This window comes from Thunnus thynnus, chromosome 9 (assembly GCF_963924715.1).
Source record: "Thunnus thynnus chromosome 9, fThuThy2.1, whole genome shotgun sequence".
Classification (NCBI taxonomy): domain Eukaryota; kingdom Metazoa; phylum Chordata; class Actinopteri; order Scombriformes; family Scombridae; genus Thunnus; species Thunnus thynnus.
In genome coordinates, this window is record NC_089525.1 from 19,448,231 (window position 1) to 19,464,833 (window position 16,603).

At 39.8% G+C, this 16,603-nt stretch overlaps 1 protein-coding gene across 2 annotated transcripts in view; it reads left to right on the plus strand.

Moving 5' to 3' along the window:
• ccdc88b (coiled-coil domain containing 88B) overlaps positions 1-16,603 on the plus strand; it is a 51,445-nt gene that overhangs the window by 9,659 nt on the left and 25,183 nt on the right. For both annotated transcript variants that reach the window (XM_067599478.1, XM_067599477.1), the window contains exons 4-16: positions 290-359; positions 551-609; positions 1,560-1,643; positions 2,511-2,651; positions 4,891-5,036; positions 5,933-6,014; positions 7,664-7,822; positions 10,128-10,274; positions 10,580-10,763; positions 10,988-11,103; positions 11,539-11,607; positions 12,802-13,515; positions 14,466-14,645. In XM_067599478.1, the coding sequence (XP_067455579.1) occupies positions 290-359; positions 551-609; positions 1,560-1,643; positions 2,511-2,651; positions 4,891-5,036; positions 5,933-6,014; positions 7,664-7,822; positions 10,128-10,274; positions 10,580-10,763; positions 10,988-11,103; positions 11,539-11,607; positions 12,802-13,515; positions 14,466-14,645 (2,151 nt within the window). The remainder of the gene's footprint in view (positions 1-289; positions 360-550; positions 610-1,559; positions 1,644-2,510; positions 2,652-4,890; positions 5,037-5,932; positions 6,015-7,663; positions 7,823-10,127; positions 10,275-10,579; positions 10,764-10,987; positions 11,104-11,538; positions 11,608-12,801; positions 13,516-14,465; positions 14,646-16,603) is intronic.

Genomic DNA, 16,603 nt, shown 5'->3' on the forward strand with positions numbered 1-16,603 from the left:
ATCATTCATGGCATCTTTTCTATTTCTGTTTTTTTTTAAGAATCCTGAGAATGAGCTTCACTGAAATATATTAAACCTAATCTACAGAAGCCTTATTGACCTGTAAGAACAAATGAAAAGTTACTCTTATCATATATCTTCTCTTTGTTTACATCACAAACTGCAGCAGGCTGGTGGAAAGTTTTTCTGTCGACGTTTATTCAGGCTCACTGTGGGCAGACAGACAGGACAGGCCAGGCGATCACTTCATGTTTTCCACTAAACTCTTCACATTTATTCTTCTCTCCAGGAAGACCTGCAGCAGTTGATACTGATGCCTCTCCCAAACATTGCCATTCTGGGGCAGGACCCCCTAACAGGTACAAGATAAGAGAGTGATCGTATCAGAGCCATGTCTCTCGGCAGCAATGAAGTAATTATACTTCATATACAAGTCCATATCTCTGCTATGTGTGAAACACATTAAGGTGATAATGATAGCCAGGCTGATGGTTGGGGGTGGAGATGATGATGATAATGATGATGATGACAGTTATTTCTGTGTCCTCAGAGGCAGCCGTGGAAGAACTCAGGCGACTGTTGCTGCTTTTACTAGGATGTGCTGTGCAGGTGATCACACACTCACATGACCATCACGCTTTTTGAAGGTCGATGCAACCAGTAAATAATACTGATGTTCAATATTATACATTGTAGCCATGCTGGTGGTGTGGCTCCATAGATGGTGTTAGTTCATGACAAGATATCTCTTATTATTAGAGCAGAAAAGATTAGTCGATTAATCAATTAATTGATCAACAAAAAATAATTTGCAACTGATAATTCTGATAATCAATTAATTGTTTAGGTCCTTTTTAAAGCAAATATGCCAAAAATTTGATGGTTTCAGGTTCTCAAAATTTAATTTTTGCTGCTTTTCCTCGTCTTACATTACAGGAAAATGTATGTCCTTATAGACTGTTGTGTGGACGCACAACAGTCTAGAAAGATAAAGAAAGATATTTAATGTCAAAGTGAAAACAGGTCTCTACAAGATGGTATAAATCAATCACAAGTATAAAATACAAAATACATGTTTGCATGAGTATTCTCCCCGTTTAACAGGACAAATCTAAATCATCACTGGTGCAGCCAACTGATTTTAGAAGTCATAATTAGTTAAATGGAGATCATGTGTGTGTCATCAAGAGGTTTAGTAGGGCTTGTAGTATGAATGCACCTGCATCTGGAAGGTCAGTATCATGGCAAAACCTATATCACGAACATCTTGTCACAAAAAAACACATTGATCACTATTATTCATTTAAGGTGGATCAGCATTGGTAATTTTTAGTAAAGAATTGACTGAAAAATAAAATTATTGCTCAGAATTAAATATATTTTTTTGCAGGTTTGCCGACCTTTTTACAGTCAGGGAGGAGATTTTATTACATCATGTGTGGACCATATTAAATATGATATTTAACAAAAGGATCACGGCCTGATACTGTATATTGCCACATGGATATATTTTGATCTAACACACACACACCTGACATTTCATCCTACTGTGTCTACAGTGTGAGAATAAGGAGACGTTCATTCAGCAGATCCAGTCTCTGGACATTGAGACCCAGACAGGCATCGCCAACTGTATTCAGCAGGTATGCTCAAGTGTAGAATTATTCAAATCAAGCACCCTCCAAATATAAAAGGCATTCACAGACTGACCGTCAATTTGAAGAGATATTGTCCTGAGGAGATACTTCTAAGGGGATTTTTTTTTTGCCTAAAAATGATTTGGCAAAGAATTTGACCTGTAGACAGAGAGAGTGAACTATTATACCTTCAACTGGTGCTTCAAGTAAATGTGAAAATGAGCTGCTTGTCATTCTGCTGGCAGCCTTTTAAGGACCTCTGGGTGCCCCTTTGCTGCCACCGTAGGATGGATCCTCCACCCTCATGTACACGTCTCCACCTCTGTCACATCCTCCTCTCTCCTTCATCTCTTTTATGTCATTCTCTTCTTTTCTGTCCCCCCCAATAAAACATAAATGCCAAATTGTACTCTTTTAAAAAATACCCCCCATGAATAATTGCCAGCATTACAAAAACAGCATGTTGCATACCAGCATGTCTGAATAACAGTAACAGCGTGCTGCCCACCTGCCTCTTTTCTGCCAGGTTTCTCAGCCTCATAAATCATAGAGGTGAGAGGTGCTCTTCCTGTGTGGATGGATGCACCCCCTGCTTGCTGTTCATATGCCTTCTGCCCGAGGACATTTCAAACCTGTCTACATGATCATTAGTTTTGCATGCATTAGTACAGCATTTTTGGACACACTTCCCTAACAGATACATTCCCAAAGATTGTGTTTTTTTCCATGTTGCACACAGATACACAGATTCTGCTTGGTATTCACACAGCCTTCACACTGCATCGTTTGTCCCCAGATCTGCCATTTTGTGTCAGGTTATCCAGATGCACATTGATCTTATCATAGAGACCTGAGAAACTGTCCTTGCTTCAGGTGACTCAGGACCCTCAGACGGTGCTGCCGCTTCAGTGGGAGGAGCTGGTGGAGGTGGAAGGTGCGGACTTACAGCTGGTGTTTAGTTTGATGGCCAAACAGATTCAAAGCATGCTGGCGCAGAGAGACACACACCTGCAGGTATGCAAACATACTTAAATCACGTCATAATGGTCACACCACAGGGAGAAATACTGGAACACAAGATATAAACATTCAATTATACCTGACTGTTGTATAATACAGCTGATTGGACACACGGGGACAATAAACTGCTCTGTCTCTTTACATACATGTGTGCTGTCTACACCAGTTCAGACAGAGGGAGTCAAGGGCTGCTACTAACAATTACTTTCATTATCGATTAATCTGCTGAATATTTTCTTGATTAATTGATGAATTGTGAAAATTGTGAAAAATGCCCGTCATAAATTCTTAGGATCCCACAATGACGTCTTCAATTATCCTACTTTGTCCGATCAACAGTCCAAAATCCAAAGAAATTCAGTTTTCTATTATGTATGACATAGAAAAGCTTCAAATCATCACATTTGAGAAGCTGCAACCAACAAATGTTATTTTATATTTATATTATATGATTTTTGCTTGATGAATTATTATTTGATTATTAAAATAGTTGCAGATGAATTTTTTGTTGATTGTCTAATCAACTAATCGTTATAGCTCTTAATGGAGTCAGAGGCATATATGGCTGCAACTACAGCGCTGTGGGAGCATGTGAATCACTTTCATTTCTACAGATTTCTTTTGTGCTTTAAAATTAGTTTAAATTAAATCTTTTAGGGCATCCTTGTGGTGGCCTTGTGTTTTAAGACAGACACCATGAAATATAACCATAACGTCCCCAGTTTGATTCCTGCAGGGGACTTTTGATTTATTTATGTATTTATTGTTTATTTAACAAGGACAGTGCACAATATCTTTATTGTACCAGATACAGCTAAGAGCTCATTTCCATCTGTAGTCTCTGGGCGGAGGCCAGCAGTGATGTGCAAGTTGCCGAAGTAAAAGCTGTCAGTTGTGTTGAATTAAAACATTAATACCTTGAAAACAGACACGGTAAAAACATCAAAAAGAATAAAAAATAAAGAATAACAAAACTATTTTCTAACAAGGGAGAATACCATCAGTGTTCTTGACATCTTCAAGAGCAAACATTTATCATTAGAAGAACCAGACACGTTGTACTAATGTTAGTCGACACACTCAGTGTAGCTCAACAACTGTTGCTCTGAGTATCCTTCAGCCACATTTCCAAACTAGATTTTAAATGTCAAAAAAAGTTAAAAGCCAAAAAATAACCCTCAAAAAGTGTGTTTGGCATTTTTGTGGAGGCTTGTGCAATGTTGTTTACACACGTGTCATATGATGAGTCTGTTTATGAAGTTATGAAATTTAATCATCTGAAAATTAGAACATGCATAAGTAGGTCTTGTTTCATCAGGGCTTAATTGGGTCACTTATTTGATGAACATTTCATATGCCACGCTCTCATATTCAGTTTGTTGCTATTATTTACCACTTGCAGTCGTAGTAATTCTGCCTTGACATAAATTAAATCTCAATTCAATTTAACAGGCTGAGTATAGTGTGGAATATACTGTAAAGTTCACTGTGAAATAGCTTTGGGATCCATGTAAGTTTCAATAAATAATAATATTAAAAAAAACAATAAATGAAAAAGGAAAATGCAAGTCAGTGGACTCTAGTTGCTCCTGTGAAAGTCCATAAATTCATTTCAGATTCTTTTTTTTGCTCATGTTTTCTGACTTTGAACCCACCCTGCTTGCCTAAAACCACTGAGGTTCCACTGAGACCTCTTACCAGCTTTTATTGCATAAAAAGAAATTATTAAAGGAATTGTCAGGGTTTTGTATGATTGATAATGCTCTAAACCTTTCGTTACAAGCTTAATATAAGGTCAGATCAGCACACTTTGATCAAATAATTTCCACAGACTCAAATAAGCCCTGATAAACCAAGGGCTCACTTTGCTTTGTGCTTGGATTCTGTAACAGACACAAACAGAATTTCCTCTTGCTGTTGTGTCACAGAAAATTTGAAACCCAGCATATTTTGTAGAAAAAGAAATTGCAAAAAAGCAAAGAACATGATCACATCGCTGTACTTTCAGTCAATGCAATATAAAGAGTCACTATTACTCACTGTACATGACTGTCTGTAACATTCAGAGGATTTAGATTTCTAAGTATCCAACACTTCCTGCTTATGATCTCCTCCTTTCTCTCTCATCTCTGTCATTCTCACTCTCCTCTCTTCCCCAAATCTCTCTTTCCCTCTGTCCTCTTTGTCCCTCGCCACAAATCTTTCGTCCAATCACTCTCCCTCGCTCTCCCAGAGGATAGCAGAGCTGTGTCGGGAGCGGGAGGCCCAGACTGACTCAACCACGGCGCCCCTGGGTGGTCACAGTGAGGAGCCACCCCAAGGTCTGGCGCTCCAGCTGGCAGACAGCAAGGCCAAACTCCGCCGCCTTAAACAACAACTGTGAGTGTGTGTGCGTTGCGTGTGTGTTTGTGTGTGTGCCTGATAGAAAAAACTGTGAGTTTAAAATAGTTAAAAAGTTTAAAATACACAAAACTGTGAGTTGTTCCTCTGCAATGAGGAAGGAACAAATCAGGAACTTGCTGCCATAATCCTTCAATTCAGCTCACAGTGAGTATTCTGACTATATGATAAAGGTTAATGTTGCCCAATTATAATTTTTGGATATACCTGATGTAGGACAACCTGTCTTTTTACTATTTCTACCAGACACAATCGTCTCTAATTGTATTATCAGCCAATGTATCACTGGTATAATGTTTTAAAGGGGACATATCATGCTTTTTGCGATCTAATTCCTCGTTGAACTGAGGTGAGTTTGTCCGCACATGCCCACAAAAGATAGTCTTTGTTGCTAAGGTTGTTTGCATTGTCCACTTGCATATTTCAGATCGGATTTCCTACATGTACGGGAGTATTTGAGAAGTTGACCTTTTGAGTAAAAAACGAGAAAAAGTAGTGAAATCCTACTATTATAGTTTTTTCATAGTTTGTTTACGTAGCAGCTGGAGCTGAAGGAAGTCTGCAGAGACGCAGCTTCTGGGACCTGGCCAATCAGAACAGAGTGGGCTCATCAGGAGGAGGGCCTTGAAAAGACAGGAGTTAAAACAGCCTTTTTCAGACAGAGGCCGAACTGAGGGGCTGCATAAAGGGCCAGTATAAGATAAATAAGGAGTGTTTTGAACTGTAAATCATGCAAAGATACTCCAGTAGATCCCCAGAATATAAATATAGACTTAGAAATCTGCATGATATGTTCCCTTTAAGCAACAAAATGGTATTGATGGTATTAATTTCATTTTTGGTATTGATGGTTTCGTGTGTATCTGGTTTTCTAGGGAAGATAAAGGTGATCAGATATTGGATTACAAGTTGGAGATTCAAACCATGGAAGAACAGCAAAAAAAACTTCAGAAAGAGGTTTGTGCACATACAGATACGTGCTTAGAGGTCTGCAGTAGGAACTGAATTCATTGTACCCACTTCTTTAAGACTGAGCTTGACTTGCACTGCTAGATTTAAAAGCAAAACCTGATATCAAGTCTTAGTAATTCCCTTTTCAAAGAGAAAGAGACACTGTTTGCTCGGTTGGACTCCCATAGAGGCTCACAAATACAACATAACTCATATGGCAACAGCTATAATATGCTGTATGTTAGGCTTAAATAGAATAAGCCAACAGCACAAAACACAGGTGGCCACTTATTAGATTCTCTCTCAGGTTATGTATTTAACAGCAAGCAGATGACACACATTGTAGCCAACTACAATTTTTGCCAGAGAAACATTGTTGTTAACCTTCTCTCTCCCCTAAATGTGACAGTTTAGACACTAATCCATAGCAGAAGAGACTACTACAGGCATGAGTAAGGGTCAAACAAGGTTATAATTCTTACACTACATTGCAAACATAGAACTTTGTCTTCTGTACCATGATTTATAAATTAAATCAGCCACACAGAAGGCTCCCTTTCTGAAACACAGCTCAAGTTTCTTATAATCATTCATCCAGAAAAACTCTTCAGAAATTAAGGACATTTTACTGAATAGTGCAGCCCTTAAATCATCATATAATGAGCAATAAAACAGAATCAGTCTCTTCTTCAGTCCCACTTAAATCACACAGCCAACAAGAGCATTTTCTCTTCAGGGAGACCAGTAAACCTGCCTGTTTCTATAGCTAATTGTAATGTACCTGAACGTAACTGTGCACACAGAGATCTTTGACTTTTGGATAAATTCTGCTTCACAGAAGGCTTCACACTGTAGTTGTTTTTCATCAGACAATATGTTCTTAATTAAGGTTTGTACAAAACATCAATGATCCATCTTTATTTGTACATCAGGAACAGTTTGCTCTGGGCATCATGAATATTACATTTTAATTTGTTTTGGAAAATAAAAAGAGAATCAATCAAACAAAATAGGGATTTCACCTCACTTATCCAGGGGTGACCATGCAAAATGTCCCAATTAAAAATCTTTCTATTCAGGCATATTCACAAGTCTGTTCCATCTCATATTTATGTCTGACATTTGGTGGTTCCCAACCCATATACCATACCATACCATTCCCACAGTGAAGAAGACTTTCCTGAATTATGTTTATATATATGTATATATACAAGTCATAATTCTACCTTTACTTAAAGGTAACTCACTGATTTTGTTATAGCACTGAAATAACATACAAGAATCGCAAAATAAGGGGATTCAGGGACAGTATTTGGCACTACAACAAAATGAGGGAGTGTATCTTCATTTAAATTATTTAAACACTTTTTCCACCACTGTGTAAATCTTACTTTAATCTAAACCTAATCCTAATATTAATTTAAAACTAAGATCTTGTAGAAAAAGAAGAACAAAACGCTTAACACTTTCTTTCCATCATTGTTAGAACATTCGGTCCTCACAGATATATACACACACACACAGACACACACACATTTCTTTCTTCCTGTATCAGACTGTCAACATTTGCTTTACTGCATATCCTAGATCTGTTCACAACCTTCTTTGACCTCATCCCCACTGGTGTGTGTGTGTGTGTGTGTGTGTGTGTGCAGAGCCGTTCTCTGCAGGGTGAGGTGAGGGGCATGCGAGCACTGCGGGATGAGCTGGACTGCGCCCGTGAACGAGCTGCGCGGGCTGAGCAGCTCCAGACTGAGCTTCAGAGCTGTAAACACAGATTGCGTAGCCTGGAGCTCACACGCACTCAGCTGAAGGTACACACACACACACACACACACAAAACAAACACACACACACACACACACACACAAAACACACACACACACACACACTTCTGAATAAGTCATTTGCACCGGAAAAGAAAACAAGCAGCACAGCAACAGCTACAACATAAAATGTGTTTGGATTGTTTTGGTATTGAGTCACATGTTGAAATCTCTCACACAGAACAAAAACCAAGCAGTGCCTTTCTATACATGTACACACACAAGCACACACTCTTTACAAAGCGAAGACCTCGTACGAACATTACCAGCGAAGGTCACATCGAGAAGATCCCCCTTTTCCCCCTTTTTTGGCCGGGGCCTGCCCTATAAACATGAAAGTCTGTCCCTGACCGACTGACTGACTGACTAACTGACTGACTGACTGACTGACTGACTGACTGACTGATGAAGTTACATTAGTCGGCCACTCCTTGGATCCGTTGTTTTAAATTAAAAGTCCTCTAGCATTTCACTCATACGTCCAGCCATACACTAGGTTTTTGACCTAGTCTTGTTAAATCTTTCTCTGAGTAGCTATTACTTTTTAAAAAGAAGTACCACTTAATCTCAAAAGCCATATATTCCCTCTCAGAGCCCTGAGCATTTCAATCAAGAGTGAGTAAGAAGAACTGAAAAGCTCAAAGCCAGAGAATGAGATTATATTGTGTGATGTCATCAGGATTTACAGCCCGGAGCGGCTTCATTGACAAAGAGAAGGAGTATGGCTTCAGTTATTGGAGCTTTTACACCCAAATGAGATTTATTCTATGGTAATAACTGTTAGGAGGCAGAAAATGTGCGCATATACTTGTAAAACACCCCACAGTGTCCTCACTTGTCACCTTCTCAGTCTTATTTAATTCATTCTGCCGTTGCTCAGCATCCTTGTGACAGCCCAGATTAGCTCTCAGGATGAATTTTTCTTGTGTTTGGATTTATAATTTATTTTCACAAATTCAAAGGGAGTTGTTGCAGAAGTCTCTTTAACTCTATTGTTAAAATTTGGGGTTATTCCTACTGGTAATAATGTACTCACCAAATTAAAGGGTCCCTGTGAAGTTTTCCTGTGAACAAACAAAAGTTATGTTTACATTCACTGTTACTCACCAAAACTCATTATGTATATCCTTGTGATCTCACAAATGTGTTGAATAAATTTCCTTCTTCATAGAACATTTGCGAAACAGATTTTTAAAAAGAATTTTAAATCCTGTATTGTTTACATCCATGTTTAGGCCTGCAGTCTTCTTCTTCTCTGCCTTTCCAGGCGCATTGCTGTGCTTCTCGGCACATTACAGCCACCTGTAGATCAGTGGAATAGTGTGAAATGAATTTAGGACTGCGCATCACGTCACCTGCGTGCACATGCACAGGACAAACAAAACTGGGACCCATAAAAAAACTTCTCCATAGCACTACTAGAGGCCAAAAACTCTACAGGGAACCTTTAATTGCAGACATCTGGGAACATGGTGAAATCACTAAAAAGAAGTCAGATAATCAGGTTATTGCTGGCATCACCGGTTCACTCACTTTCGGTTATATCAGAATGTCTTGTTTAACTAAAACTGGTTAAACCACTGGTGCTTCTTGCTCTGTCGCACTGTGTTGAATTATTGTTGCTGTGTTTCCAGATCTCAGTAATCACTTTGGTGAGTGCAACATTAGTGACGAAGCGAAAAGCGAAAGGACGAATTAACTTTGAAATGCCATTAAACATGCATCAATGATGTATTTCTTGACCCATTTTGTCGCTTTTATTGTTGCTATTTTGTTTTTTGGAATCATAATGAAATGTCAGGTTTTGGTGGTCGTGCCTTAGAATAAAAAAGCAAAGGTTTCTTTCTAGAAGAGGTTAAAAGTTAAAAGCAGCTTTAAGTTATAGTGGGTTTTGATTGCAGGACATGACTAGGGCTAGTTGTAGTTTAAAGGTACAGTTTTACTAATTTCTACTCGTTTTGTACCACCCTATATGACCCTTGCTTTGAACAGTATATACACACTCTTGCTTCACTAACATTGCTCTCAGGAAATGCAGGAAATAAAAAGTAGAAATAGTTGCGGCAGGTTAGAGACGGTTGGTACAGAACAAATTAAATTACAACCTTTTCTCAGAGAATACATTTATGTGTACACTGTGTACAATGTTGACACTGTTTTTACCATCTTGTCTGCAAGCTGACAGATGTTTGGTCTGAACGTTCACCTTCCTAGAATCAGCTTGACGTGATGATGACTTCATTTAATCTTGTAAGTTCATGTTTCCTCTCTGTGTGCACGGCGCCCCCTGCAGGAGCAGCAGCAGCTGTGTGCAGCTCTGCAGGAGACCAAAGCTCTCCTGGAGGAGCAGCTGGCGGACGCGCGGGCGCGCTGCTCCTACCTAAGAGAGCTGGAGAGGGACAATCTTCTGCTGCGTCACAGGATCATAGATGTTGAAGCGGTGGGTGGAGCGATGTGTGTGTACATGTGTGTTTATCTGCTTATCTGTGCACATTTGTGATTATATTTGAGTGTGTGCAATTGAGTGGTTGTGTACATGTTAGTCAAAGTACATGTTGTTGGCTATGTTTGTGTGTGTCTTTAAATTACTATTCAATAAGGAATTGCCATCTTTAAAATCTGTGTATTCTTTTATGGCATAGTGGTAGCATTTCATTCAGAATATCTGTGTTTGTTGTGTGTGCCCCTTAAATGAATGAATGTGTGTGTGTGTGTGTGTGTGTGTGTGTGTGTGTGTGTGTGTAGGAGCGGGACACCGAGAGGCAGCGAGTTGATGAGCTGCTGGAGATCAACATGAGCCTGGAGGCGGACCTGAGGCACAGCAGCAGCGGTGGCCATGGTGGCGCCGTTCCCCCGCTGGTCGAACCAGTTCACCACCGTTTCCTCCAATCAGAACTGGAGTCTGACGAGGAGCCGAACGAAGTGATTGGTCAGAGCACCTGCCTCTCTGCACCTTGTCATTTAAGACATTTTAATTAACTGATAAGAGAAAATATGTGGAAGTAATGCTGGCCTACAGGTTATCAATCAACAATAACCGAGTGAATCTCTTCATATATCCATTTCTCCTGCTCTCCATCCCTATCTGTCTCTCAACTCTTTTTTCATCTTTTCCCCCCCTTTATTCTTTATTTCTCCATCCCTCTGTCTCAGATCAGAAGCCGCTGAGCGTGGAAGTAGGCGAGGCGTCGACGCTGAGGCTGCTGGGAGCGGAGCAGGAGAACGCAGAGCTAAGGAGACGTCTGGAGGAGCTGCAGGCTCAGCAGGAGGTCAGAGTTCAGGGGGCGGGGGGTTATCAGTTGTAGAATCAATCCATAAGAGTTTATCTTTACCCGGTTAAAGGTTAGAGGTCAAAGCAGGTCATCAGATTTAACAACAGACTTCAGCATACAATTAATGAAACAGTATTAGGGATCGAGATCAGTGATTGCTGGAGCTCCAAGAGGAGACAGTTAGATTAGAGAGCTTATCGCACATGTCCAGCTCAATCGTATGTAAACAATAAAGAGTTTCCCTTTGATATAATTATCATGTCTTGGCTGTAAGAATGATGAAAATACCAGTACACCCACCTTTCAAGTGAACCTGGCATCACTGAGTCAGACATGTATCTCCTTGCTATCTGCACCTTCAGTGTATAGATACAAATGAAAAGCAGGAAGCAGCAGTCGGTGGAGTTAACCATCCATCTCCTCTCGCTGCAGGCTGATTCGCCAGAAGCAAAGGATGAGCTGGCCTGCCTGGAGACGGAGCATCAGAACACACTCAGGGAGGTGAGTTCAGAGAGAACTAATGCCGAGGTTATGTTATGTTCACATCCAATCAACAAATATCACTGAAACACATGTGGTTTGTGGGAGACTGATTAACATATTCTAAGAACATCCTTGATCGGTGTCTGATATCAAACCACATCTTTGATCAGCAAACGTGATCTGTTATGATTTTAGACTTACAGTGGTTTTATACGAGCGATAAAGAAGAAGATCATTGAATGTAAATACATTTAGCCACCAAATCTTTTTTCTGTAGTCAACAGAAAATGAGTTGATAATGTTTGATTTTAAACATTGACTAATTTAAGCCATTTAAAAGGTCAAATCTCCAAACTGTTCACAGTTTCACAAATGTAAAGATTTGCTGCTTTTCTCTGTTTCATATCAGTTTTGACTTCTGGTCAGACAAAATAAGCTATTTAAACCTTACTCTGGCATTTGCCACTTTGATATTACAAGGGTGAAATGGTTACAGTATGTAGAATATAAATAATCAATATATTAAATGATAATAACTTTAATCATCAGTGGCAGCCTGACAGTGTGTGTGATATAAAAATAGCACAGAGTCTTGTTGTTTAACTTAACAGTTAATACATAAGCACATTTCTGCATATGCATTGTTGAGTTTTTGTTTCCATGAGAAGTGAATGTGGTGATTGGATGTAACTCAGCTTTGAACATGTGGTTACAAACATCTGGAGCTGCTACAACAGCTGTGTTTAATTAATGGTAATGAAACTGTATGAATCTACAGATCATTGAAAAACTTTTGAGAACAGTGATGCAGCTGTACAGCTATGAATTGTATTTCAAACAGTGTTTCCATGTACTCTGGTTTGTACTATTTTAAATGGTAGCTGCTGCCTGTCATTCTTTCAAGATGCCCAGTTCAGCCTGTTCAAGGGTTTCTGTGATTATTTGTGTAGAGTTGTGCCTTTGTATACTATTTTTACAACCATCCAAAAATCATTTAAATCAATCTTCAATTTCTCCTCACCTTTTATCCTTCTTTCATATTTCACTTCTTTTTCACTTCCTTGTATTGAACCTTGATACAGTTTGAGTAAGAACGAAGTGCATGTTCAGTACATGAAAGAACCAAAAGAAAGGAAACAAAAAAGAAAGTGCAAATGCAGTAGATTCAAAGCTGAAATTTCTCTCCCATTATGCTCCCATTATACTTTTCAGTTTCAAAACTTGAAGAATGAAAACGCCACTTTGAAGCAGCGACTGGAACAAATGGTGACCAAGCTGCAACACGTAGAAGAGAAGAGGAGCGATGAAGGTGTGAAGAAGTCAGAAAGAGAGGAGGCGCAGAAGGAGGAGAGAGGAGTCCAGGGCTCTGAATCCTGCAGGGGAGAGGGTGAGGGAACGGTGAGGTTGATGGAGGAGAGGGAGAGAAGAGGAGAAATCATTGGGATACAAAGGGAAGCAGGGGTTGGTGAGGAGGTTCTCCACGTTCAAGGTGGAAAAGCAGAACTGTGCGATGAGGAGATCCAGTCCAAACGCAGGGGGGAGGCAGAGGGAGGACGGAAAGACAGAGAAAAACAGGAGAAGGAAAGTGAGCTAAAGAAAGAACAGACTGTAGTAACAACAAGCTCAGAGATCCTAAATCATCCAAAAAGCAGAGAAGATAATACAGACCAGGACCAGACCACAGCTGCAGACCAGGCTGTATGCTCCCCGTCTGGTCCTGATGTCGAGCCTCTGATGACCCAGCTCCAGGAGGCCCAGGAGGAGGCTGACAGACAGGCGATGGTGGCCCAGGACCTGCGCTCCAAGCTGGGTGAGCAGAGCAAGAAAGCCTGGGAGGCTGAGCAGCGGCTGGTGCTGCTCGAGGCCGAACTGCAGCATCTGAAGAAAGCTGCAGAGAGTCTGGGAGAGGCCCGCAGGCAGATAGAGGTATGATGGATGGACGGATGAATGGATGAGTGTTTAACTAACTTAACCTGAGTTCATTTAACTCAGTTTGAAAGAAGTAATAATAAGATCTGGAGATCATGGTTGCCAGTAAGGATGGTAAATGAACAGATGGATGAATATGTGGATAGATTTAATGTCCATTAAGTTCTAAGAAAACATGCATTTGAGAAGTACAATCATTACAGGAATATGTTTTATGTTTAATAACATTTTCCAAATGTGATATTAAAGTGAGACTATTAAACCTTTGGAGAATAAATAATAGATAAAGCTATAAAACACACTCCTTGCACAGTTCAATACACTCACAGGTTGTGCAACTACAGCCTCACATGGTCTGGTATCACCAGTAACTCATGATGGCTGTTTCATTTCACTCACTTTATGACTCTTCTCTTCTTGTTGCACTAATAAACTGATACACATTTCAATGCTTTTATCACAAAAATACATTAAATTAGTAAACACACTCACCTCCCCAGGAGACATATTTGTTGCTTTCTGGTTGCCTAATGATGATGCCTTTAAAGCAACTGACTCAAGAGAATCCTGGAAAATGAAGAGAAAGTCAATGTGTGATTATCCTTTAATCGGCATTTGTGGCCACACAGCAGCTGTGCAGCAAAAATAACATAATCTTGCTTTAAAGAAAAGCAAAAAATAACTGTAAATCTTTCTAAACTGATATGGGAAATACAGTACATTTTGATCATGATTCACACACTGATGCAGGTAGCAACTACATAGTTTCTATTTAGCACAGAATTATCCTAACATGTCATTTATTAAAAACATCAAGTCAGTGTCAAAGTGTTTTCTGGGAATGTGTTTTCAACAGTAAGGTAATCCATGTGGATGTCTGTGTGTACAGATGGATAGGTGCACAGCTGAAAGAATATCCTGCCATTTCTCTCTCTGGGGTGTGTTAGGTTCTTCAGTCAGACGGTCTGGTTATGGAGGAGGAGCTGTGCCGCCTACGGAGCCAAGAGGAGCTTCACAGGATGCAGACCACGGTCATCGCCACCCTGGAGGGAGAGCGAGCAGCACTGGAGAGAGACAGGGACACGTTACGCAGCACCGTGGACGCTCTGCGCACAGCCCAGCGCAAGGTTGGAGAGTACACATGAACCAACACACACTCATGCATGATGCAGCTGTGACACCAAACATTTCCATGACCATGGCAGATGTCACTTTACCTTGGGGAAGATGGATGATAGCAGAGGAAAAAAAGTGAAAACCATGTGAAGGGGAGCAGAGGATTTTTTTATGTAATATAAATCCATAGTGTCAAAATTTTACTCAATTTTTAATAGCTGATCCTGTAATCTCTTTAATAAATACAGCTGCAAGCGGCAATTTGCAGGTTCAAACCTGCACTCAAAAGAAAGAAGCAGGTCAATCGGCCAAAATTAAAGCTGTGAGCAGCAACGATCGGGTTTCAGGCTTCACAAAGGTGAGCAAAGTCACTTCAGCTAGTTTAATTCTGTTTAAGGAAGGGTGAGACCAATCACACACTTGTTTCATCATCAGAAAGCCTGTAGTATTACAATAATTGTGCTGTCAAAGTTCTGCCATTCGTCCCCCCTTCATCAAATTTGAATGAAACTCAGTGCGTATGTTCAGGAGATAACGCAGGATGTCTCCAGCGAGTTTAATCAGGATCGTTCAAAGGCATCTTGAGTTATGAGCAAATATATGATAGACCATGCCCACTTGCACCGATCAGTATGGCCTTTTAGATTTTGGTTAGTATCGGAGCATGCACACCAGTTTTGGGCGCCCACTTATGGGTTGGACTCAAAATGCTTTGGTAGACTTATTCCCAATCACAGACTGACGTTTTGTACCTTAATTTATGGTGATTGGACAAACAGTTAATGAGTTATATACAATATTCGCTATTTGCTTATAAAAGAAATGTGTATCTCAGTCTCCCAAGGCTGTATACCAAATTTAGTGTTGATAGAGTAAAAATACAAAAAGTGGATGTCAAATTACTGTTTTTTGCATTATGCAAATTGGCAAAAAAATCCTTCAATGTGGACCTTTATGGTCCAAGAGGCTCTTTTGTAGAGCACATTGAGCTGGAAATTTGAGTAAGAACGAAAAAACAGTGTGAGGGGCGTGGCCTTTCTAAAATTGCATTTTTAAGCCTTAATTACAGTGCCACCATCTGGCCGATTGAGCTCGCATATCCTGGGAAGCACATGCACATTATTTCCAATTATAGGGCCAAGTTTCATGGTTTTAGCTCATTCCAGCTCACGGCAGTTTGAGCCGCAGCAAAAAACATTAAATAATAATAATAAACCAGCACAAACACAGAAGGGTTCTAAACCCTTCGGGGTTTAAAGCCTAATTACTTGGTTACATTAAATGACAGAGGTTAAACTTGCCAAATACATCTATGGCTGTGATACAAATTATAACATGGAGAAAACTGTTCAATAGGAAGCAGATTTGTTAATTTTTTTATGCACTTAGTATTGAAGAAGTGTTGTGAACCGGCATATTCACGTATTGAAAGAACGTATTGAGAAACTTACCCATGCTCAGAGGAGAGATCACAGGTTAAGATTTCAGCACAACTTCTTTAGTGGATTTTACCTTGATGAAGATCCAAGGAGAAAACTCAGTTTAAACCACACATCAACTTTTTTTTTCTCCAGACACTCCACTGCAGGATGTAGTGTGAAGGATGAAGTCTTTGTAATTTTTCTCAAAGAATGCGATGCAGAATACTATTTAAGGTGCTATTTGCAGTAAAATTACAAGACATGGGAGAAATTGCAAGCTAAGGAAAAGAACAGTGCTAAGTCAGCATTAAAGAAATACCATGAAAGGGATTCATGAATACCTCCCATTCAGAAAGAGTCACACACAATTCTTGTGATTCTAATGTATTACCCTCCCTCTTTTGATGAAGGGAAGATCCAGTGTCTTTATTGTGGAGGTTGCATCTGTACATATTCCCAAACACTACTGTACATATCTTTTAAATACATTATAATACATTATTTGCTGAGAAAGCATCATTTATCTGCTTACAGTCAAGTTCAGATAT